Source organism: Myxine glutinosa, chromosome 5 (genome assembly GCF_964187855.1).
Source record: "Myxine glutinosa chromosome 5, kmMyxGlut1.1, whole genome shotgun sequence".
NCBI lineage: Eukaryota > Metazoa > Chordata > Myxini > Myxiniformes > Myxinidae > Myxine > Myxine glutinosa.
The window spans coordinates 185722044-185748439 of NC_136265.1; the positions used below are offsets into that span (position 1 = coordinate 185722044).

General features: G+C 44.3%; 1 protein-coding gene across 9 annotated transcripts in view; it reads left to right on the forward strand.

The window, feature by feature from the left end:
- Positions 1 to 26396, forward strand: part of LOC137413498 (neurexin-1-like) — a 1626023-nt gene that overhangs the window by 815442 nt on the left and 784185 nt on the right. For all 9 annotated transcript variants that reach the window (XM_078779254.1, XM_078779246.1, XM_078779249.1 and 6 more), the window contains one exon: positions 16139 to 16258. In XM_078779254.1, the coding sequence (XP_078635380.1) occupies positions 16139 to 16258 (120 nt within the window). The remainder of the gene's footprint in view (positions 1 to 16138; positions 16259 to 26396) is intronic.

The window sequence follows — 26396 nt, forward strand, 5'->3', positions numbered from 1 at the left end:
GAGCAGGCTCGCCCCTCTGGTCGCAGAGGAGGAGCTGAGCACGGTGCGCGCGAACCAAACGGCCGCCCGTCGTTCCCAAAACTCCGGCAGTTCGATCGAAACTGCGTTTGCCGTGTTTGTTTGAAGCCCCCGAATCCGTTCCGGAGCAGCCGGGGTCACCAGTGTCTGTGTCGCCATGCTCGTTGGAAGCCCCCGAAAACGTTCGCAAAACTCTGGCAGGTCGATCGAAACTGCGATTGCCATGTTCGTTTGCAGCGCCCGAATCAGTTCGGGAGAAGCCGGGGTCACCAGTTTAGGTGGCTTCCCTGGCCAGGGCGCGCTTGCCGTGTTCGTTTGCAGCCCCCGAATCCGTTCGTGGGCAGCCGGGGTCACCAGTTTAGGAGTTGCGGAAGACGAGAAGACGAGGCCATTTCGTAGGGTTCGAAGCTCGTTTATTCGAACAGAAATCTTCAGCACTCTATATCGCGAACGGAAGTCGTACAGCTTTTATAAAGCCAAAACCCTCTTCGGAGGGCGTGACTCCACCAACCGCGCGCACGTCACGTCCACACAACCAAAAGCCCCACAGGCCCATGCACATGGATTATGACCAAATAAGGTAACCGCTACATGCAAATAAGGTAACCGCCACATGCGAATAAGGTAACCGCGACATGCGCATAAGGTAACCGCTACATGCAAATAAGGTAACCGCGATATGCGAATAAGGTAACCGCTACAATATCACCTTTATCTATCAATATTGTTGAAATGAAGATCAAATAGTTGTATGTTGAAATATGTTGAAAAAGTCAAAACTTTAGATGGGTTGCTCTTACTTTTTCACGTGACTGTATATATATATACACATACATACATACATACATACATACATGCATATATACATACATACAATACATATATACATACATGCAGTACATATTATACACACAGACATACATATATACATACATACATACATACATATATACATACATACATACATACAGTACATATATACATACAGACATACATATATACATACATACATACATATACACATACATACAGTACATATATACATACATACATACATATATACATACATACAGTACATATACACATACAGACATACATATATACATACATGCAGTACATATATACATACATACATATGTACAATACATACATACAATACATATAAAGTGCTCTTCTCACCTCCATTTTTGTTCCAAGCAAAATTACCTTGCTCAAACACCCCCTTCCCCCCCCCCCCCCCCAACTCCCACCCCCCCTCCTTCCTCTCCTCTCTCTGTCAATCACTCCTTAATCAAACCCCCGCACAGAACATTCATTCTCATTCCCACAATACTTCTTGATCGCCTGTGACCTGCATGGAAAATTAATTCCTTTTTTTTTTTTTAAATCTCCATCATTCAAAGTTAACACTTTACAGTTTTCAGCTTATCGGAATTACACCTTCAATTTGTCATCATCATCATCGGGCTTGATTGAACTTTCGTGCATTTGACAATGAAAACATAAATTAGAATCCCCATCCTGTGCTTTCATTCATTGTTCCAATGGGTGGTTCGAGTGCACATCCCACCCCAGGTGCCATGCGTGAAGCAGAGCTTGGGGTGGAGGTAACATCTGGTGCCACGTAGCCCCAGCCAAGGGTTCCCAATAATGGCTCCTCTCAAAAGCCCCAATTTGGTTCTTCATGGCACCACTGGGATGCTATTATGTGACTGAATGCTTAACGTTGGCATTTAGCAAAAAACCCTTTGCACGTAATGAAATTATGTAAATTAAGTGAAAAGCAGAGGAGGTAGGGAGAGAGCCATGGCAGATGGTGCCCATTTGCAGACCCACGACGAAGATACATTCCTTTCTGTTTGCAATTCTCTCAGCATTTTCCTTCTCACTTTGGCTCTGGAGGAATGTGGGTTCAACAGCGAAGCTGTAGCGCCACTTGGAGGCGGAGGTAAGCCTGTTCATCCTTTCCTTCCATAGTAGGGGAAATGTGAGCATTCTGCTGCTTTTCAATGTTGGAGTTGTGATCAGTTAGGACCTTTTTTACGCCTCCGCCATTATGTTTTCAGGTTGCCTGTCCAGCTGTCCGTTCCTCCGTCCGTCCGCCCATCCTTCCTTGATAGGTTTCCGTTACCACGATAACGTAAGAACGGCTGAAGGGATCGATGTCAAACTTGGTACATGTATGTAGAATGATGTAAACATGAAGTGATTCGATTTTGAGGTCAATCGGTCAAAAATCCCGTTAAGTAAAGATTATATTACAGAGCTAACCCTGTGAACCAGTGATGCGATTTTCACCAAACCTGGTGTATGTTGGTCTGTGCGTCTGTTTGTCTGTGTCGCCATTTTTCTCAGAGATGGCTGAACAGATCTTCGTCAAACTTTCAGGGGTTCATCAGTGAGTGCCTGGGAGTGTTTTAGGCCAAAAAAAATTGTTGTTTTTGGGGGGGGGGGGAGGGAAACAAGTTCGTTTTTTTTTATTTTTTAAAAATCGCTCTCTAGTGGCTTAGCCTTTTTGATTAATGACAGTTATATACAAGAACACATTTGCATCAATAAATACAAAACAATTACTAGACATTTGACCACAAATAATTAATCAAACAATTCCAGAATCAGTCAAGGTTGGTGGTGAGGCTTCTTCTTCTTCCTGAACGTCATCAAACTTAACTCAGAAACATGATTAACGGTACATTCAGCAGCATATATTCAACGAAAAGGTAAAATGATGATTTGACATTTGTGATGCATTCTGATTTGGATGTAATTGCTTTTCCATTATATTTACCCTTATTTCAAATATGTTTATGTTTCTTTTTTGCTTGAGCAACGCCAGGTACTCCAGCTATAAACACTTATATACTTTACTCTGGATACAAATACAAATACAACTTTGTCTGGCGGATAGCATAGGCTATGTGGCCGCGGCGTCATTCGGGTATGTGGGAGACTGGGAGAGGGGTGTAAATTCTCTATGTAAATGTGTACCGTGTAGCGCCACCTGATGGTGTCAGAGGGTGACAAATTTCTTTTTTACCTGGGAAACACTGAGGTTAAAGCACTATTTTATTTATTTTTCTTTATTTTTTCTTACTTCTTACTTTTTTCTTTTTTTTTGCTTAAATGTTTTTGGTTTTTTTGCTTAAATTAAAATTTTTATTTTAAATATTTTAAAAGGTTACATTTTTCTTACTTCCCTTCACCCTCTTCCCCAAAACGGAGGGGCCTATCAAAGCTCCACTTCCTTCCTCACCCCTCCCTCTTCTCCTTCCCACACCCCCTGCAACGTCGGGTACTCCTGCTAGTATATTATGATGCAAAGATTTATCCACCTCCTTCAGATTCCGTTTTCTTTCCTGAAAGTCCTTGCAGTGTCCATCTTGTTTATGCTGTGTACCCTGCCCTAGCCCTCTCCCTTCCACAGATCTTCCACTGTCCCTGTTCTCTACTGTTGTTGTACTTCCCTCTCTCTCTCTCCCTCGTGACACCCGCTCCCTTTATTATATGTTATTTTTGTTGGCTCTTACATGAGCCTCGACTTGGTATACAAAGAAAGAAAAAAAAGAAGATAAACGGATTCGATTATGTGGTCAAGAGGTCAAAGGTCAGAGGTCCCTTTAGGTAAGAATTCTGTCACTGTGCAAACTTGTGAACCAGTGATAGGAGTTTGACCAAACTTGGTATATAATTATGATGCAAAGATTGGTATATATTATTATGCAAAGATGAACTGGTTAGATTACGGCATCAAGGGTCAAAGGTCACAGGTAATGTTAGGTAAAAAATTTGATACTTGAGAACAGCCTAATAGATTTAAATCAAACTTGGTGTATGTATGTATAATGATGTGTTAATGTTGACGGAGGCACATCGGTTGACGTCATCATGTCAAAGAGTGTCGTTCCAGTTTCATGTCTGTATTGCTTTTGTAAGAAAATGAAATTCTGTGAACATATTCCGTCAACACGAGAGAAGAATGGGAAGATATTTCATTTGAGCAGCTTTAAGGTGCAATATCCTATCACTACATGCTCGAGAGAGCTGTTTTTCTCAAGAGAAAAAACCTGGTGGTGGCTTAATGGCTAAGGTGTCTGGTATAAGATGTGAAGGTCATGTGTTCAACACCCTTTTGTGCACATAACAAGTACAAAAAGTTTTAATTAAAACAAAAGCCGCGTCGATGTTACACAATGCCTAGATGCAGCTGTGCCTATAACGTAGATGTTATAGGCACAGGACATTCCTATTGATTCGATTACTTGATGTTATTTTTGTGCAAAGTGAAAATATATCTCGGCAATTTCCCGTGTGTGGCCACGAATTTTTAATATATCTCGGCATTTTCCCGTCTGTTATTTCAGGCGGTGTATGACTGACCATGCCGCGATTTAAAAAATATATATCTCGGCAATTTCCCGTGTGTGGCGACACGTGAACGAAGCTATGCTCCTCTCTCCACATTATTGTGACGACGTATAAATTAAATATTTCATCGTGACGATTGTCATCAAATAGACGAATTTTTAATATATCTCGGCATTTTCCCGTCTGTTATTTCGGGCGGTGTATGACTGACCATGCCGCGATTTAAACAAAATATATGTATCTCGGCATTTTCCCGTCTCTTATTTCGGGCGGTGTATGACTGACCATGCCGCGATTTAAAAAAAAAAATCTCAATGGACTTGAAGTTACAGGCCTTTGAGAATTCATTTCGTTCTATAAAGGGCAACTTTCATCGGATTTTCTTCCCGTTTTTTTTCAACCGAGTCTAAAACTATGTTAGCGACTGTGAAAAATGAAATGATATATCGAATTTGATTTGAAATAAAACTGTGTGAGAGAGGAAGACACCACGGGCCTACAAAACAGGCCTCAAAGCTATGCGAGTTAATAAAATGGTGGATATTTGTTTATATGAAGGCTCTCCCAGAATGGGTGGAGCTATGGTTCCCAGAATGGGTGGAGCTTTGAGGTTTTGTCTTCTCTGCAAGAACAAGAAGAAGAACAAGAAGAACAACAACAACAGCAGAGGGCACTCTATGAGCAGCGTCTGCGACGCAGCTAAAAAAAGACTTGGTGGGTGGCCTCAGCCCATCATCCTTCTGAGGTTGGAAAAATGAATACCTGTTTACTGGGATAAATGAGCCAATTGGAGTAGCCTGCATTGGAGTTTTGACCCATCCATGATTGTGCCCCCCTCGCCAATGAAAGTTCCTCGGTGGCCCAACGTGCCTGATCGTGCAAAATAAATGGTCATTATATATGTGATATCTGAAATGGAGGCGAAGTTCTACGCCTGTGCCCATGTGTGAATGTCGTGTTGCCTTTATGTGGCTGGAACTGCTTGTTTTGGTTTATTTTGACCAACCTAAACCTCTTGGTTGCTATGCAGTGTTGCACGTGTGGCAGACGGCCATTGTTGCTCATATTTCACACAGCTTCATTCATCTGTTATGTTATGGAAGGCAATTTATGCATTGCTGCTCTATCAAGTCTTGGAGTATATATATATATATATATATATATATATATATATATATACAGGGTGTTTCAAAAAGATGGACCCGATTTGAAATCGCTATATCTCTGCAACCACGAACCGCCCATAAATGAACCTCTTACCACTTGAAAGGGCGGGGAATAGAGTTTCAAATGACCACCGATAGATGGCTCTCCCAGCGCACCAACGGCCTCTAGCCTCAGTCGTTCGCAAGATGGCGACCCCGCAGCACAAGGCGTTTTGCGTTCTGCATTTCAGCAAGACTGAATCCGTAATTGTGGTGCAGCGTGCGTTTCAACGGCGTTTTGGCATTGATCCGCCAATGCCAAAGAGCATTCGTCGTGGGTACTGACAATTTGAGGAAACAGGCTGTTTATGTAACGGGAAGAGCCCAGGGTGACCACGCACTTCAGAGGAAAACGTGAGAAGAATTCAAGAGAGTTTTCTGCATAGCCCGCGCAAGTCCACTCGTCGTGCCAGCCGAGAACTTTCCTCCCGGGCAATCCTAACCATCCCGGACTAGTTTTCACCGCCAAACCCCATAAATGCTGAAGCTCCTTTGCCCAAAATTACAATGTGAGGGATGGTAGATCTGCCATCCCTCTACATCACTATCGCCATTTGTCCACTACTCTGAGCCTCTCGGTGCGAATACATTTTCATCACAGCTCGGCTTTGAAAAGCCGAGCCATGTATATGGGTGGTCTGTCTCCTGCAGGTTGGGTCCATTCGGCATTCGGATTCAGGGGAGGAGGTTTTGTCGGGCCAAGGTTCCAAGGTCCATCGCGGCACAACTCTTTGCGCTCCCACACGCGATGGCCCAGCCTTCCCCGGCCGGAGCGCCGCCACCGCAAGGGGGTGCCGCTCCGAACCCTCCTACCGCCCCACGAACCGGGCCGGTCGCCTTGCCTGGCAAAACGCGGCACTGACCGTGCAGGGCGGGGCCCGGCCCAGATCGTGCACGGCGCTCCTTGCAGGAGCGACGCGGCAACGATCCCCGCCGGCCCCCACAGCACACAAAGAGCACCACGCCCCGAGAACTCGCGTCGGCTAAATGTCGGCCTAACCGCTGCCCCGGTCAACGCCGATACTCCACTCACATGCTCACACCATGCGTTCCTTTCTTTACTCATACATCCAGGCGTCTCCATACACTCCATGCATTCCATGCATTCTGCTCGCGCACCTTCTTGCGCATCCATTCTACTCCCACACTCCATCATCACACACTCCGTTGCACACCTCTCTTGTGCACCTTCTTGCGCACACTCTCCCGGTACATACTCCGTACCACTCACGGGTGCGCACTCTTGCATCCACCCATTCAGCGCACACCTACTCACGCGCTCTGGTGTGCACTCCCGCACACGCTCCATAACCAACTCACACTCCGTGTCACTCTCACCCTCACTATCACACTCCGATGTGCATTCACTTTCACACTCGGCAACACACTCGCGCTCTGGCGCCATTCGCTCACGCACACCATTTCCACTCACACAGCGCACCACGGACCTTCCAGGAGCGCCCGGGTTACGCCTGGATCCCAAGCGCGCGAAAAACCCTCTCGCGCCAAACACTTTTGCGCCAAATCTTTTCGCGCCATATACAGCCCGGCTTACCTTCGGGATCCTTTTCTCCACACGCACCTGCAAACTTTCCATCTGGTTATGCAGCACGGCATCATGATGCGAATTCAGACTTTGCATGCATTCCATCTTTTCCTTCCACGGGTGCTTTTCTAAGTCCGGCGTCTTCTTAATCCCAATTTCAACTATTATTATTTCTTTAATTTCTTTTTCCTCGATGACCGCTGGCGCTAATAAAATTTTCTCTTCTAATTCTGCGGTCGCCGGCTTCCCCATACCCCGGGTCGCGATTTCTATCCCGGTCCACGTAACCATGCCTCGCTCAGCCTCGCTTTCCCCGCGCTTCTCAAGTCGCGCTACCCCGTCGCATACCATTGTGCCTCTCCCGCTCAACTCGCGGTCTCTGTCCCTCCCCATCTGTTTTACCTCATATGTGGCTTTGTCCCTCGCTAACCCCTCATTAATTTCCCGGGCTTGGCCACCCATGTCCTTCAACTGGCCCCCTAATCTGCTTCCGAATCCTCCCAATTTGCTGTCTAACCCCCCAATTTGGCTTCCCAACTGCTCCCCCATTCTGTCTTCTAAATTACTCAACCCATCCTTCATTTGGTTAGTTTGTGCATCCATCTTTTTTTCTTGGATGTCCATCCTCCTATTTATTTTATTCAGGTCATTCTTTTGGGCATCAATTATTTCCCTTTTTCATTGGTTCCCCATCTCTCTCATTTCTGCCATGAATTGCGCCATGAAGGATTGCATATCCATCACTCTTACTTGCGCCGCGGGCACGGCCCTCTTTGCCATGTGCGAGGCGCCGCCATTTTGTGCGCCTGCAACCCCCGCTACCGCACCTTCCTCGTTTTCCTCCTCCATCTCTCCCAATTGTTCCCTGGGGTCCTGGGTTGCCTCTAATTCCTCTTCTATCTCCCCCACCGGCATCCGATCACCTTGATTATCCATGGCACGATTTAATTTGGTTGTTAATAAAAATTTCGGCCGCTCGTAATTTTTGACCAAAAATTTTCAGAATATAAAAAATTTGGTTCGGGCTTCAAATCCCACTCCCAGACACCAATTGTTACGGATCTCGGGGGTCGGCTCTCCCCTTATCAAGTGGGGGTTAATCCCCTTGTCTTTTTAGCTGGCCGTCCCGAGTCCTGGAAGCTATAACGTCCTTCCCGGCGCGGCGTTAGGTAGGGTTTGCCAGGCCTAGGGGTCCGCTGCTACCTAAGTACTAACGCCCGCCAGAAACGAGGGAATAACTCCCGCTCGAACCATGGATATGATGGAAAATGCCGAGCGGTTAGCAATCCGAGATCCGAGCTATTAACAAAGACTAAACCCGATTCTGAGCGGTTCCTAATCGTGCCACAGGTACTCAATTAAAAGAAAGGATGGATGCGATCGGATTAGGGAAAACCAAGAAAGAACAAGGTAATTTATTTACAAACCAAAAAGAAGAGGAAAGGAAAGAATGTACAGGAAGAAGAAGAAGAAGCAGGACACAGGGCAGTCTTATTTCAGTCTTAACTTACGACCCCAGACAAACACACACTCACACGGGGATTGTAGCTGGTAGGGTGGAAGGTCCAGGTAGATGGTCCAGGCGATGGGGTCCAGGCTCCTGTCCCGCGGGCGAAACCCAGCAGGCAGCTCTGCGTACCGTTGGAACGCGACCGGACCTTACATATGGCGGGGGGGGAGGCTCGTGTCCTTTTTACGTAATAAACGTATGGTCGTGTCAAACGCGCTCTCTCAAGTTCTCTATTCAGCGCCAGCGAGTGAGTCTTCCTTTGCAAATGTGTGCGCCTCCAACACGTCCTCCCAAGTTCGTTTGCAATGAGCGCCGCTGAATAGTCCCCCAAGTCCTTTCGCCACTGCCGTGTGCACGCGAGTCCTGTGAAAGGGCTCTTCGTTCACGCTTATATTACTCCGCCAAGATCACTCCGCCAGCCAAAACGCCACGCCCTTCAGCGATCTCACCTCAGCCCTGGTTGGTTGGTGAGGGCTTACCGGCCACGCCTTTGACGGCTGGTTGACAGGCTACACCTTGTTCTTGGCGTTCCGCCCCCTTTTTCCTCGGGCCGACCGCATGGTTAATGGCGGCGTTTGAGCGAGCTTCAGCAACAAGGCAGCGAACACTGCTAACAAGGCACGTAATGGCGGCACTTGGAGAGGGAGGTCGCAAAATGGCCGGAATGAAATGGGACCTACTCCTTATTTGATTGATGCAACGCAGATTCAACGATTGGAAACACGGCCTTATCTAAAACACATAATAATGAAATACCTGGAATTTCTAAGGTGGCCTACGTGTTGCTGTGGCCTAACTAAGGGTGCTACCTTTAACCTTTAATGTCATATTTACAAGTTATTCATTTACAACAAGTGTGGGTTCTAAAACCGCAACAATATATATATATATATATACAGTCGTCCCTCGCTATATCGCGGTTCACTTTTCGCGGCTTCGGTACATCGCGGGTTTTTCTCGCTAGTATATGTAAAATTATATCGCCGATTTTTCGCTATATCGCGGGATTTTGCGGTATAAATGTATTTTTATATACTATTATTTTAAATATTTTTGTGGTAAAATAAGCATTTTCTAGCCTAAAAAATTAAAAAACGTAAAAAAAATAAGAAAAATACAGTAATTAAAACATATTACAAGAAATAAAATACTGTACATAGTGTACAGTAGAAGGGTAGACAAAGAGACAGAGTCGTGCGTATGGAAAACGCAGATGCGGCAGCTGCCACTTGCGCTAGTTACCCACGTAATGGGTAACTGTAATGCTCTTTCTGGCTGTGCAGTACATTCATCATCGTCATCACCTTCATCGTCATCAGTACTGCACAGCTAATTCATCATCATCTTCATCACGCAAGTTGTAGTATTGAAGAGCCGGGGCTCTTGCTTGATACGGACGAAATGACGGGCAAGACACAAACTCGTCCGAGAAGATATTTATTCTCAAAACCAACTCGGGAACACTGAAAAGCCCGTTTATCGGGCTGCATTATAAAGCACAACCAGAAACCGAAACCGAAAGCCACGCCTCTCAAGCGTGGCGTGCTTCGGTGGTCACGTGATCAACAGGTGTAGCTGATTATACCCGCACGCGCGGCACGCTTTGGCGGTCACGTGACCAGCCACTCTGGCGCCGCGGATCCCCGCCGGTGACGTCACCGGCTGGAGCAAGGAGATTCTGATGCTGGTCTTGCTTGGGGAACCCATGGGTCGCTACAGTATCTTCAATGGTGAGTACCCATTAGAATTTTATATGTTGTTAAAATTACGTATGTTTAAGAGTGTAAAAAGTGTTTAAGAGTATAGGAAGTGTTTATAAGAGTATGGGAAAGGTTAATAAGAGTGTGGGAAAGGTTAATAAGAGTGTGGGGAGGGTCATAAAGCTTTAAAATATATGTAAATAATAAAATAAAAATATGGTCGCTACTTCGCGGATTTTCGTCTATCGCGGGGGGTTCTGGAATGTAACCCCCGCGATAAACGAGGGATCACTGTATATATATATATATATATATACACACACATAGATATTGTTGCGGATCTTCCGAAGCCCGTTCCAACTACAAAGGGGGGATTAAAACCCTTTTTTCCCCCTGGGTCTTCGGGTCCGCGAGGCCGAATCACCACTTCCGGGAAAACGTGAAAAAGGGTATCGGGACAAATTCGCACGTACCTTTAACCCACGCTGCCACGAAAGCGGGGATCGAGCCTCGCACGAGCAACGCTTAATCGAGTACGCCCGAGCGGTATGCATATCACGTGACTCGTGCTGTTACTTTTATTGGAACCCGATTCGAGCGGTTTTATTCGTACGATGCGAAGCCAATGGATGGAAGGGACAGGACGGTCAAATCGGTGGAAGAACACAATTTATTTACACTATTATGTACAATGATTATGATGAAGGAAAGGGGGACACAGAGCAGAAGCTTAACCAGTTTAACTTATCCCCAGACAAATGGGCCCACTCACGCACATGGGGAGATGGAAGAAGAGCAGGTTTGCGCGCCAAACGCGCCTTGCAGCTGGTCGCTCCCGGACAGCTCACTCGTGGTGTAGCCCTCTGGCGGTCACGGCACGTATGCAGGAGAAATGCAGGCAGAAGGAGATCGCGCGTCTGTGGTCCGGCGCGGGTCGTCCTCTCAAGCGCGCAATTAATACAGCGCAGAGCGCAGGGCACGAGGAAAGTTCGTGTACAATCGGCAATTCAATTCGTTCGTCCTGCAGCTCCACTCGCGTTCTCAAGCTCAACTCAACTCACTCTCACGGGGAACTGTAAATCGTCTCACAGGGAACTGTAACTTGCACACGACTCTGACCGAGAACTTCTCTTACTCAACTCAACTGCTTCTCAACCCATCTCATGGGCTGCGCGACTCATCTGAGGTGGGGGAGCTCGGAGCTGGGTTATACGGCTCCGCCCCGGCCCGACTCGAATGTTCCAACCCCCGCCTCTGGTCGTCGTGGTTAGCCACTCCCCTCGAGCCCTGATTGGCGGCTTGTGCTTTCCGACCACTCCACCTGCCGCGCCTCCCTTCGGCCTTGGTAGACTTGTTCAGGCCTGCCGCGTGGTATTTCAGCGCCAAAACCAAACCAAAAGCACCTAAGCTCACTGGCCTACTCAACGCAAAACTAAACACAGGAAAGGACTACACTTACATTTACTAAGAAATAATTGAACTATCACGAGGCTTCATGTTGTGGTGCGTCTATCTACGAGGGGGAATTAACCTTTATTCCAAAACCGCAACAATATAAATACAGACTTGGCATTTAATATGGAATTTTTTTTTTTGTGGGGGTGAACTTACTTTTATGATGACTTAGAACCAAAAGTTCATTGGAATTATGTTGAAATTATTCTAGATTTTGTTAACGTGACCTTTAAAAGAAACAAAAACCACATTTGACATTTCAAAGCAAATAAATTGATCCTTGAAAGTGATGTATACTGATATCGAACTCAATTCACAGACAGCACTGTGTTAAACTTCTGTACGTTTTCCAGAAGTATCTCTTTATTTTGCACATTAGCCCAAAAAAATTTAAACAAAAATAAAAGGTAAATTACGACTGGGATTACGGACAATAAAATTACAGTTCAGTACTTCGTGTAACCCCCACGAGCATTCAGGAGAGCACGTACACTTTGAGGCATGCTGTTCACGAGATTTGCCAAGGTTTGGACAAGAATCACTTGCCATGCAGTGACAATAGCCTGCTGCAATTCACGCACAGAGGTCGGCTGCTGGTCCAAGTTGTCGATTTGACACGTTAATTCTGCCCACAAGTTCTCTATCGGATTCATATCCGGGGACGTGGCAGGCCACTCCATATGCTCTACACCACGGTCAGCAAGAAAGTGTTGGATCATGCGAGCACGATGAGGCCATGCATTGTCATCTTGGAAGACAAAGTTTCCTCGAAAGGCTGCATGAGCAAATGGAAGCAATGTTTCTTCCAGAATGGCCATGTACTTGAACTGGTTCAGGTTTCCATTCAGAACAACCAGCTCAGCTTTTCCCCTGCATGAAGAGCAGCCCAAACGGTCACCCCACCACCTCCAGCTTGGACTCTTGGCACTACAAATCTTTGTTGTAGGCTTCATGCACTTGTCTGCGCACTCGGACGTGGCCATCTTCATGATAGACCAGAAATCTAGACTCGTCACTGAAGATCACGTGATTCCAGTGTCCTGGGTGCCATTGACGGTGCTCTCTGGCCCACTGCAATTGGCGCTGGCGGTGTTGTCTGGTCAGGCGTGGCTTTCTCAGGGGACACCTGGCACGATAGCCTGCTTGAACCAGTCGTTGGTTGACTAGCCTTCTGGATACAGGCACATTTGTCAGTTGCTGCCACTCATCCCTAAGCCGATTAGCTGACTTGGTACGGCCATTGCGGCCTAACCGGTGCAGCTGGCGATCATCCCTCCTTGTGGTTCTGCGGGGACGTCCTGGCCTCGGTATTGGAGTAGGGACACCCCTCTGAGCATTTCGTTTCAGGATCTTTGACACCTGACCTTGAGTGATGCCATACTGCCGAGCAATAGCACGCTGTTTCATGCCGTAATTTCGTAAAGCCACCACTCCATGACAAACAGCATTGTCGAGTTGACGGACCATCTCCAGAGGAAGCGGCAATAACTTTTGGAGACATGCAGCAGTTGTTTTCCACTAATACAGAACGCAACAACCCTTGTATACCAGACTGTGAAGCCAATCATCAAATGCACCTGTCCGTACATTTTGCCACGCCACCTGTGATATAATCCTGTTGTTGACTTCTTGCTGTGACAGACAATCAGTGACATGGTTCTTTCAACAAATAAATCACCAAAGTGTAAAAGAAACTCAGCAGATTGATATACTGAGTTAAGAAAGTAAACCCAAGTCAAGAAAAAAAAAAAATTCGATATTAAATGCCAAGTCTGTATATATATATATATATATATATATATATATATATATATATATATATATATATATATATATATATATATATATATATATATATATATATATATATATATACATATATATACATATATATTTATATATATATATATATATATATATATATATATATATATATATATATATATATATATATATACACACTACCAGTCAAAAGTTAAGTACACTTTTAAGTGTTAGGTGTATTAGTAAGGGATGTAAACTTTTGACTGGTAGTGTATACATATTCTCTTATATTCCCTTCTCTCTGTTTGGTTCTCTGTATATTTTCCAGTCCCATTCAAAGCTGAAACCGCATTAACGTGTTGTAGATCATGTCATGTTTGCAGGAGGCTCCTTGAAGTTGTGCAATTGACACAAACACACCAAGCCTGGATATATTAAGTGCAATTCAGTATACCATCTGTTGGTCCATTATCATTTTTTTAACCACCAGAACTTTTGAACTGCTGAAAGTAGATCATCCAAATTTGGCAGAAGTAAGTATGGACTGCATTACAAGGATAAGCTGCTTCAATTTTGGGTTCAAAAGGTCAGGTATCCTTTTAAAATAATTTTGCAGACCGTATCTCCATTTGGAGGTATCTGTTGTCTATCTTCTACTTTTCCTTCTACTTATCCCACGGTGGTCTTCGTGAAGATAGGCGAACTATCGTCGACACCATGAACAAGTTCCAACTTCCTGCCCTGACCTACAGAGTGCACTGCATCAGCAGTACAGCTGTACTCCCAGCAATGATGCAAACAGCAGCTTTCTCGTTTACGTTTTTTCGGTATTTGGCTGAGTGATCTACAATAGCATTTGGAATGCCGATTATAGTATTTACATCATACTGCAGGTGTTGGGTGTAGTATTGTGCATTCAGTGAGCAATAGTATTTCAAGGAGGAAGAGTTGTTGTTACAGAAAAGCATAATGAAAGCAAAGGATTTCACCAGAGATGGTTTTCCACCAATTGCTCCAGTGAGTTTATATATTTTTATTTCTTCAAATAGTGGTTACTAGCAGAAGTACCCGGCATTGCCGGGCGGGGGAGGGGAGGGAAGGGGGAAGGGGAGGGGAGGGGAACAAGGGGGGGGGGAGGGGAGAGGGAGGGGGAGGGGGAGGGGAGGGCAGAAAGGAAGGGGTAGGGGGAAAGGGAGGAGCATGGGGGAAAGGGAGGGGGAGGGGAGGGTGGATGGGGAAGGGGTAGGGCGGAAAGGAAGGGGTAGGGTGGAAAGGGAGGGGCATGGTGGAAAGGGAGGGGGAGGGGAGGGGGAGGGGAGGGGAAAGGGGAGTGGGGGGAGGGGCCTCTCCTCCTTCCTCTCCTTCCTTCCTCTGCCTTCCTCTCCTTCCTCTCCTTCCTCTCCTTCCTCTCCTCTCCTTCCTCTCCTTCCTCCTTTCCTTCTCCTTTCCTTTTCCTCCTTCCTTTCCTCTTCCTCCTTTCTCTCCTTCGAGGAAGGGCCCCTCCTTCCAATTGCTCCAGTGAGTTTATATATTTTATTTCTTCAAATAGTGGTTATGACAGTGTGCAACGTGAAGCCTGTGATTGTGCAACATCTTTGTGTTTCTGTCAGAGCAAGCCTTTGCAGGTTGTTAGAAAGGCCAGCAGATGGAGCCATGAAACCATGCAATGCCATTTGGACTATTAGAGGCTTCGCATCAATCACAGTCGTTTCTCCAAAAAAAAAAAAAATCCAAAAACCTGCTGCATTACCTGCAATTACCTTCATCAGGAAAGATATGCACCCACATTAAGCCTTCAAACACGACTGTCTTAGAACTGAATAACTCATGGCGTTACGCCTTCACCCGCAGAGTTAAAATTGCAATGACTTTATAATGGTTTTGACTTGTGAAAGTTGAAATTGCAATGACTTTCCATGACCTTCGCTCAGTTAGAAACGTAAGCATGATATTCTAACAGTACAAGGCCGGCAAATGACTCTGGTTACCCCAGATCGCTGGTTTTCACAGTAAAAGACCGGAAGATTCACTATCTTCACAATGCTGAGCACTTGCTTCGGGTGGACTTCTGATAATTATTGAAAACTTTTTTTGTGCCACATATTTATGGCTTTGTTTTTCGATTGGCAACGTAAAGTAAATTTATATTTTTTTCAACATTTCAATGTATAGGCTACATGTTGCCAAAATTGGGGGAGAATTGAGAAAGGTTCCCACTGCCCACTTTATCCATAAAGTATCACACACCATACTTGTCCATGTCTTCTCACTGTACACGTCATCAACACTGCAGTGAGATAGCATCGTCACTTTTGAGCTGCAGAGCCCTGGAAGTGATGTACTTTGTGCAAATCTGGCCATTAACTAGTCCATAAATCAAAAAATTAAGAGTTATTGTTTGATGAGATTACAACCTTGATTCACAACATCTATAAATCTCTGTCTCTCTCTCTCTATATCTCTCTCTCGCTCCCTCTCCCTCTCTGTCTATGTCTCGATTTATAATGGTCAAGGTCAAGCCAATGAGCAGATGCTCCATGAACTCCACCACTGATCACTTTTGTTTCTGTTGCAGGCAAAGGTCCCGAAGTGATGCATGCAGGGAGGGATCTGAACGATGATCAGTGGCACACAGTGCAGGTGGTCAGGCGGGGAAAGCTGATTACACTTTCCGTAGATGGCACATCCACTGATGGTAATTTCCAAAGCCTGTCTTTGGATGCTAATCACTTCGTATTTGCATTGATCTTCTGCTTTTCATGTTTGTAAGGGTGATTAAACATGTGAAATTGTTATAAAATCCACGAGGTTTTGATATCAAGTTGGTCAACAGCAACATAAAAACAGGAGTTGGAACATTTTCTCCTTTTCAAAAAAGTTTTGCAACCAAAAATAAGAGATGTGGGCTAACCTGGGTTTGATTCCCAATGCAAATGATGACTACCATCCCAGTGCTTCATAGACAGGACATTGCTTCAACGAGAGTGTTGCCTTTCAGAAGGGCATATAAGTTAGGTGTAGTATTCACTGGTGGACATTAAATATGCCAATGTGTGTTTCCCAAGAGTAGGCCATTAGCCTGCCCTAATGAGGAACGCAAGGACAAATCACACAGTGTACTTCTTTCATGGGACTGCGTTGGCAGGACTGTTGTTCTGTATAGAGTGTGGACACTGGATTAGATTATTTCACACCAGGGACACACACACACACACACACACACACACACACACACACACACACACACACACACACACACACACACACACACACACACACACACACATATAACAGAACTCAGAAGAAAATATCGAAATACCAGATGTGAAGCTATGGCGTCGGATCTTCCAGGGAGACAGTCTTTCCCCCTTCTGTTTTGTCTGGCTCTGGACACTCATCAATGAACAAGGACATGGATACACCCCAACAACCAAAAGAAGAACATCCAAAGAAATAGGAAAGGTGACGCATCTACTATACATGGATGATTTAAAGCTTTTCTCACCAAATGACAAAACATTGACAGAACAACTAAAACTAATAAAACGGTTTTCTGAGGACATTCAAATGGAATTTGGACTAGACAAGTGCATATTTGTACAAAGTAAACCAACAAAAACATACAACATAAAAATTGACCTTGAAACAACAACAATACAGCAGTTAGAAAACGAAGCATCATACAAATACCTCAGATTAGAAGAGGGCCACCAAATATGTCACAAACAAATGCGCAAAACAATCGCCAAAAAATACCTACGTAGAATGAAGCTGATCCTGAAAACATACCTCTCCCCAAGAAACAAAATCAAAGCCATAAACCAGCTCGCAGTACCAGTGTTCCAATATACCTGTGGAATAATAAACTTGGCCCAATCAGAAATCAACAAGTTAGACATCAAAACAAGAACTTCTTCCCATCCACAAAATGTTTTACAAAAACCAGTGCATCCCGAGAATGTAGCTGCCAAGACGAGAGGGAGGGAGCGGCTTGATGGAACTCAACCAGGTGCACAAAGTGACGAGTGTAGGACTAGCTGAGTAAGTGAAATGCTCAACAGACTATCGGATGCAATTTGTAAACAAACATGAACACAACAAACCTGAAAAAGTATCCCTAACTCACCTTGCAAAGAATTTCCAAAAACAGGTGTGACTAGAAGATGCCACACAGGAAGATGGAACAGCAACAAATACAGTCCCAACAATTGCAAAAAAGACAAAAGAAAATACAAGATGAAATACCAGTAGATATATAGTGACAACTGGGGAAAGACAAAAGAGCAGGGAAATATAAAAAGATTTGCACAGATTGGGGATAGACAAAGAAGGATAACTGGAATGGCTAACAGGAGGTCAGCTCAAATGGGAAGGAGAATGAATCGTCATTAATGCCCAAGACCAAGGACACTACACCAATGGTTTTAAGAAGATGGCAGGACTGAGTCACCCGGACAAGTGTAGCTTCTGCAAGATAGAAACAGAAAGCACGAGTCACCTCCTATCGGGAAGTAAAAAAACTCATGTCAGAGCAGCTGTACACCCAAAGGCACAACAAGGTATGTAGCGTAATCCACGAGCACATCTGCAGAAATTTCAATATCCCAGTTCCACAAAACTCATGGAAACATGAACCAAAAGCCATAATTGAAAACAAGGATATAATGTTCACTTATGTCCTGATGATCACATCCAGCGTGAACACAAAAAACAAAGCATTGCGACCGGACATATTACTCAGATACAAAAAGGAAAAGACAGTATTGGTGATTCAGATATCACTACCCAACAATTTTGGCTCAACTGATGCATCAATCAAGAAAAATATCAAACACCATGACCTTGAGAATGAAGTGAAAATATCATGGAAGCTGAAGAGTGCCGAAATTGCACCAGCGATAATTGGAGTAACAGGAATGATAAAGAGGAACCTTCCAAGGATCTTAAGAACCAACCCTGGGAACATTACCACAAACAAACTATAGTTGGAGGCTGAACCGGGCTCAATGACGATCCTGAAAAAAGTCCTTGGAACAAAACTCTGAGAACTAGAACGGCACTCAGTGGAGAGCATAACTCCGCCAGGTGAACAGTTTACGTTTTGTATCCCAGAGTAGACCAGAAAATCACAATACAGAATCGCATTTAATGGAAATCGTCCGTCCACAACTTTTTGAGATATATACTGCTTTTTTTTTTAGATATCATTTTTGATTTGATTTGATTTTTGATTTTTGAGATTTGCGATGTATCATTTTTGGCCCTATCTCCCAATGGTGAAGAATTACTTTAAAAATTCTACCAGCCGGATCCGGATCCGGGTCTTCACCAAAATTGATTCGATTCTTCCTTGTCACACACCCAACCTCTCCACCAAGTTTCGTCAAAATCTATCCTTAACCTTTTGAGATATCCTGCTATGTATAGTTTTTGGCCCGATCTCCCTATCTCCCAATGGTGAAGAATCACTTAAAAATTCTACTAGCCGGATCCGAATCCGAATCTTCACCAAAATCGAATCATTTCGTCCTTGTGACATACACTACATCTCTGCCAAATTTCGTCCGAATCCGTCCACAACGTTTTGAGATATCTTGTTCACGAACGGACAGACAGACAGACGGGGTGAAAACATAACCTCCATCCACCTTTGGGGAGGTAACAACAAAACTTCACAACCTAACCCACGAATCACAATACTTCACCAAAGTGAGAATGACACACATCCGGATGTCTGATGACACACACACACTATGACATTATGGAGATGGCACACACACACAAACACAGGTTTGACTCTTTTTATTAATTGTACAGTATTGGCTATTCCTAAAATATAACATAATTCAAAGGATTGCTGTAAATGATGTTAATTTCACAACATCCTATATTTAGTCCTTGGGCCTTAAAGGGTTTTCGTTACCATCTGAGGGCACTACACTTGAGTGTTACCAACTGTGTCTGCCACATGCACTGTAAATATTTCTGAATGCTCGACCTTCCAAAGTCACAGCTTAGGCCTGCTACCATGCATAAACAAAATGGCGGCCATTGTATGGAGAAATAACTACTTGCGGCAATATGTTGTCTTGTAGAAGTAATATTTGAGTGCAAACAACGGATACATTGAGATTCTTGATAATGGGGGATTCACTGAAGGAAGGATCCACAAAATGGATCCCTGCCTTCATGTTTCGATCGATTCATTTTGAACTTTGACCACTTATAGTACGCCATGTGATTGGATGCATATCCTAATTATGACGTCATAGGTCAGGTGACATGGCGGGATGGACCGGTATGGTCCCCGGATCATACCGCCCTTGGCGCCCGTCAAAAATCGAAAGAGTATGGCATGGGCAACATCTTGGCCAAATTTGGTGCTTTTGGAAGAATTTGAACCAAACGGCCCCAAAATATCCCTAAGGGCCCTGACTATACAAAAGTTTGTGAATATAAGATCAACATAGTTTGATATTCCAAACTTTCATGAGACAGCATAACCCTGCAATCATCAACTGGATCATTGAGTCGATTATGCAATATTTCTTGCATATTTATTTTTGACCAGAGGATTGTATAATCTTCATAAATCAAACACGGTCACCATTGTACACCTCTCCTTTCCTATTCTATCTCCAGCTTGTTTTCTTGTTTTCTTATTTGTTTGTTTTTCCGGGCGATATCTCAGCCATTCTTTGAGCTATGAAGCTGAAACTTGGGCATCATAGTGAGCAAGTACTTTGGCAAAAACGATATTTTTTATTTTTTGATTAATCAATTATTTGATTGATTATTTAATTATTATCAATTTATTAAGTACTTATTATTAAGTACTTAAGATTGATTTATTAAGTACTCATTAAGATTTATTAAGTATCATAATTATTATCGATTTATTAAGATTTAAGGAAGTTGGTGAGGTGAGTATTTCCTGGCGTGTAGCCCGGTTTAGAATAGATACACCGTATCCCTGCGTGTCGGAAGAGGCGACTAAAAGGGTTGGCGTCAGGAAGGGCATCCGGCCATAAAACATTGCCTCAAAAAGGGAACCATGACAATTACAACAATATATGGGCAGGGTACAGCCCGAAGTACCCCGTGGGGGACCCCACTCCCTCTCGTCAAAACTCAAGGTGGAGAACCCGATCGAAGCAAGGGTGGAAATCACTCCATTTATGACGACGAAACGTCTGATGCCCGACGTGGAGATCGGTTTCTGAGGTTTGGGACATGGAATGTCAGGACAATGACAGGGAGATCAGGAGAAGTGTTGGAAGTATTGGTCAGAAGAAGAGTGGACATATGTTGTGTGCAGGAGATGAGATGGAAGGGAAGTGGTGTGAGAATGGTGAAGGGTAGGCAGGGACAGAAATACAAGTTTGTGTGGTAAGGGTGCCCAGAGGGCGTGAATGGTGTTGGTGTCCTGTTTTCTGAGGAGTTTGTAGACAGTGTGGTGAGTGTGGCGAGAGTGAGTGAAAGGTTGATGATGGTGATAAATGATAATGATGATTGGAAAGCTCTTAGTGAACGTCATCTCGGGATATGCTCCGCAGGTCGGTCGGACCGATGAAAAGAAGGATAAGTTCTGGTGTGCAATGGAGAAGCTGATGGAAAACGTGAAAGATGAGGAAGTTGTTGTGGTAGGAGGAGACCTAAATGGACATATGGGAAGGAGTATGGACGGTTTTGAGGGAGGTCATGTGGGTTACGGATATGGTGTGAGAAATGGAGAAGGTGAAAGGATTTTGCAGTTTGCTGATGGAGCTGATTTGTTGATTTGTAATACTCAGTTCCAGAAAGGGGATAATAAGCTTGTTACACACACGTCAGGTGGGTCGACGACAACCGTTGACTACCTGATGGTGTGTAGGCGAGATCAGGGGCACCACAGGAACACAAAGGTGATCCTGGGGGAGGAGGCTGTTTCACAGCACCACTTGGTTGTCTGCACCATAAGGGTGAAAGGTGCGAGGAGAACTCGGCGGGTGAAGTACCAACCGAGAATGAAGGTGTGGAGGTTGAAAGAGGTGACAGTGAGGGAGGCATTAAAAGAGAGGCTGAGTATGGCAGGGGATGATGTGGTTGAGCTTGAAAGTGGTTGGATGTAAATGAAAGATAGTCTGTCGGGAGCCGTTGGTGAGGTATGTGGATGGACAAAAGTACCACCGAGGCACTCGGAAACATGGTGGTGGGATGATGAAGTTGGAAAAAGGATTGACAAGAAGAGGAAGTCGTCCCTCTATACAAGGGGAAAGGTGACCCTCTGGACTGTGGCTCGTATAGAGCGATAAAGTTATTAGAGCATGGAATGAAGGTATTGGAAAGGGTGTTGGAGAAGAGGATAAGGAAGAAAGTGAAGATCGACGAAATGCAGTTTGGGTATATGCCAGGAAGAGGAATGACAGACCCACTTTTTATTGTAAGGCAGTTGCAGGAGAAGTACATGGAGAAGAGGAAGAGGTTGTTTCTTGGGTTTGTTGATCTGGAGAAAGCATTTGATGGGGTTCCATGTGAAGTAGTGAGATGGGCATTGAGGAAGTTGGAGTGGAGGAATGGTTGATCAGAGCAGTGATGGCAATGTACGAGAGAGCACGCACAGCTGTAAGGATGAAGGATGAAAACAGTGGTGCGTTTGAGGTGAAGGTGGGAGTGCATCAGGGTGTCGGTACTAAGTCCACTACAATTTGTAGCTGTGATGGAGGTGCTGGCTCGGAAAGTAAGGGAGGGTTTACCGTGGGAGATGTTGTATGCAGATGATCTGGTTTTGATTGCGGAGAGTATGGATGGACTGAAGGAGAAGATGAACAAGTGGAAGGAATGTATGGAGGCAAAAGGTCTGAAGGTGAATATCGGAAAGACGAAGGTGATGGCAAGTGGTAAAGCATGTGGTGAGGTGGATAGAACTGGGAAGTGGCCGTGTGCTGTGTGCAGAAAGGGTGTTGGAGTGAACTCCATTCAATGTACAATGTGTGCTGAGTGGGTTCATCAAAAATGTCGTGGTTTGAGAGGGTCATTAACCAGTGTGGCAGCTACATTCAAGTGTAAGGTGTGCACAGAGAGAGCTGCAGATGGAGGAAATGTTGAGTTGGATCTTGGAGATGGCGTGAAGCTGGAAGGTGTGAAAACATTTTGCTACCTAGGAGACATGCTGAATGGAGAAGGTGGATCAGACTCGGCGAGGGTTGCTGGAGTGACATGTGCATGGAAGAAGTTTCGGGAACTGAGTGGCGTGCTGAGGAGGAGGGGAGTGTCGTTGAAGCTGAACGGAAAGGCGTATGCTGCATGTGTGAGAAGTGTTATGATTTATGGGAGCGAGACATGGGTAATGAACGTAGAGCAGCAATGAAAGCTGGACAGGGTGGAAATGCGAATGGTTCGGTGGATGGGTGGAGTATTGTTGAGACCCAGAGGAAGACAAATGATGAATTGTGAAAGATGATGGGAATCGAGCCTGTGATGGATGCTGTGAAGAGAAACAGTTTGAGATGGTTTGGTCATGTGTTGAGGAAGGTTGAAAGTGACTGGTTGAGAAGAGTGATGGAAATGAATGTAGAAGGAAGTAGAGGACGGGGAAGACCGAGAAAGACTTGGCTAAAGGTGGTGGAAGAAGAAATGCAGGCAAGGGGGTTAACAAGGGGAGATGCAGAAAATAGGCAAAATGGAGAAGATTGTCACGGGGCCCACAAGGCTAACCCCTGCTCTAGCAGGGAAAATGGCCTTAAAATGCCTGTTGTTGTTGTTACCCTGTGCTCACGAAGCGAAAAGTGGGGTTGAGCATTCAGGTACGTACGTATGTGTGCCGCGTGCCGTACGTTTCTGCATTTTACAAATTCATTTTCTTGGCAACCGTTGGTCCGATTGACATGCATTTTTCACTATAGGAGTGCTTCCTCCTGTAGAATATTTTAATGATAATTATGACGTAATAGTTCAGTGGTAAAGGCACCATCTTGCAAAAACCGAAATACTTTGCCCCTCTATATCTCCGACCCCGCTGCATGGAAAAATTGAGACCTGGCTCATTGTCAACTACTCCCCATGAGGATTAAGATATGTTGATGATGACGTCATTGGTGCCTTCATCATGACATCATAAATTGACAGGGACAACGCTTCGTCTGTTCATTTTGAAATTTATTGAGCGTGATCTACACAACAATTATATTAGAGAATATAAATTTATGTCACGTGGTCTGGCAGCTATATTTGATGAAAGAAAAAAAAAACCTTCAAAAACAAAAGAGTTCACTCTGCGCACCAAGTTGACTGCGCAGGGTAAGTGTTCTATGAATACCATCTAGTTTTGGAACTGTTATTGATCTTTACACATTTCGTCTTTCTAGCCATACTTTCGGGGTCAAATTTCGACCAAATTTTGATCAAACAAATGTTACCATCACTCATATTCAATCTAAAATTTGAAGTTCGAAAATGTGTTAATATAAGATCAAGATATTTATGATATACTTATTTGGCATAAGAGGACATGTATAATAATTAAGTTATCAGTTGTTCACTTCATATAGGTCTTGTTTAAAAATACAAAAGGTAATTTAATTTATCATATCACCATCATCCTCATCATCATCATAATCATTAATATCAGCTTATTTCAAAATGTTTGGCATTTTGTGAATTGTATAAGTAACTACTGCATATTCGCTTCATATATTATATATGCACTATATTTATGATCGTGTAATATGCATATTTTACCAATCCCCTTAAACCATCACATGGTAACCATTCCCAACACCATTACTATACACTCTGGCTCTGTTTTGTAACGAGCTTTAATCCACCTCATCATCATCAGAACTATCTAATGTCACATAATCTTCACCTTTCATGTTATCTCATGTAGGGAGTCTACATGTGTCCGTGCAGGCCATCGCGTTAGCCATGTGAATGCACTCTGGCAATTTGCACACCCTTGAACATTTGCAGGACAAGAACTCCAATACTACTTCTGGACTAGGTTCACCATTCATCCACTTGATGGTCAGATTTCCCTCTGGTTGTTCATTCCAACAATGGCATGATCATGATCATGTAGATCATGTAGCTCCTCTACAGGTCTGCATGTGCCACGTAGCTGTGGAAGGTGCATCACATGGTGTTCCTCAAGCCATGTATAGAAGCCTCTCCAGGATAACCTCAAAAGTGCCTCGTACATTAGTTCATTCTCCACTGATCTATCAGCTGCAAATCCACACTCAACTGCCAGGTCACAAAGTCCCGCATCCTTGAAGCGTTTACCTATCATTCCCATTCGATTGCAGCAAGTATGAAACACTCCCATCTTGAAAACGATGCGTTTGAATCGTTCTGCATGCTGCCAGTTGATGTCAATGGCCTCATAAATAGCTTGGTCAAACACACACACAATGTTGAGTATATGTAGAAGTTCCATAATCCTCAACACCCAGGTGCCAATTTCAAAGATGGTTTGCATCTGAGTTGCTGGCGCGTTTATTGGAGGAAGATACCAAATGTTGTCTGGCGCCACAGACACCTGATCATGAGTGCAGATATTATGTCCAATCCACTGACACTGGTACTCTGTTGCGATCACTCTGTCTGACCAGACTCCACGCTATAGTCTTCAGTCGTGCTTCTTCAGCTGCATTGCAAATGTCAAAATCCAGTGCCTCTATAACTGGTGACTGTCCTGTCACCAGTATTGTATGGAGGCAACATGCCATTGATAGACATGCTGGTATCTTCCTACATGGAAGGTACCACCTCTTCCACCTTCCACCTTCCTCCACCTACCATGTAGGAAGGTACTACCTTCCTACATGGTAGGGTTGTACAGATATACCACTGACAGGATGCGAAGTGCCTCCGCTACTTAGAGTTTCCTCCAGTCTGCCAATGCTGTCATATGCAAACGGTTCTTTTCTGCTTTTCCTTGTGTGCTTTTCCTCTTTTCCTTCTGTGCTTTTCTTCTTTTCCTTCTGTGCTTTTCTTCTTTTCCTTGTGTGCTTTTCTTCTTTTCCTTGTGTGCTTTTCTTCTTTTCCTTGTGTGCTTTTCTTCTTTTCCTTGTGTGCTTTTCTTCTTTTCCTGGTGTGCTTTTCTGCTTTTCCTTGTGTGCAACAACTACTATACTTTTAGGTTGTACTGTGAGTACCTTGGTTTGTATAGATATACCACTGACACGATGCAAAGTGCCTCCGCTACTTCGAGTTTCCTCCAGTCTGCCAATGCTGTCATATGCAACGGTTCTTTTCTTCTTTTGCTTGCGTGCCTCTCTGCTTTTCCTTGTGTGCTTTTCTTCTTTCCCTTGTGTGCTTCTCTGCTTTTCCTTGTGTGCTTTTCTTCTTTCCCTTGTGTGCTTTTCTCCTTCTCCTTGTGTGCTTTTCTGCTTTTCCTTGTGTGCTTTTCTTCTTTCCCTTGTGTGCTTCTCCTCTTTTCCTTGTGTGCTTTTCTTCTTTCCCTTGTGTGCTTCTCGTCTTTCCCTTGTGTGCTTTTCTCCTTTTCCTTGTGTGCTTTTCTGCTTTTCCTTGTGTGCTTTTCTTATTTTCCTTGTGTGCTTCTCTGCTTTTCCTTGTGTGCTTTTCTTATTTTCCTTGTGTGCTTCTCTGCTTTTCCTTGTGTGCTTTTCTCCTTTCCCTTGTGTGCTTCTCTTCTTTCCCTTGTGTGCTTCTCTTCTTTCCCTTGTGTGCTTCTCCTCTTTTCCTTATGTGCTTCTCTACTTTTCCTTGTGTGCTTTTCTACTTTTCCTTATGTGCTTCTCTACTTTTCCTTGTGTGCTTTTCTACTTTTCCTTGTGTGCTTTTCTTCTTTCCCTTGTGTGCTTCTCTTCTTTCCCTTGTGTGCTTCTCTT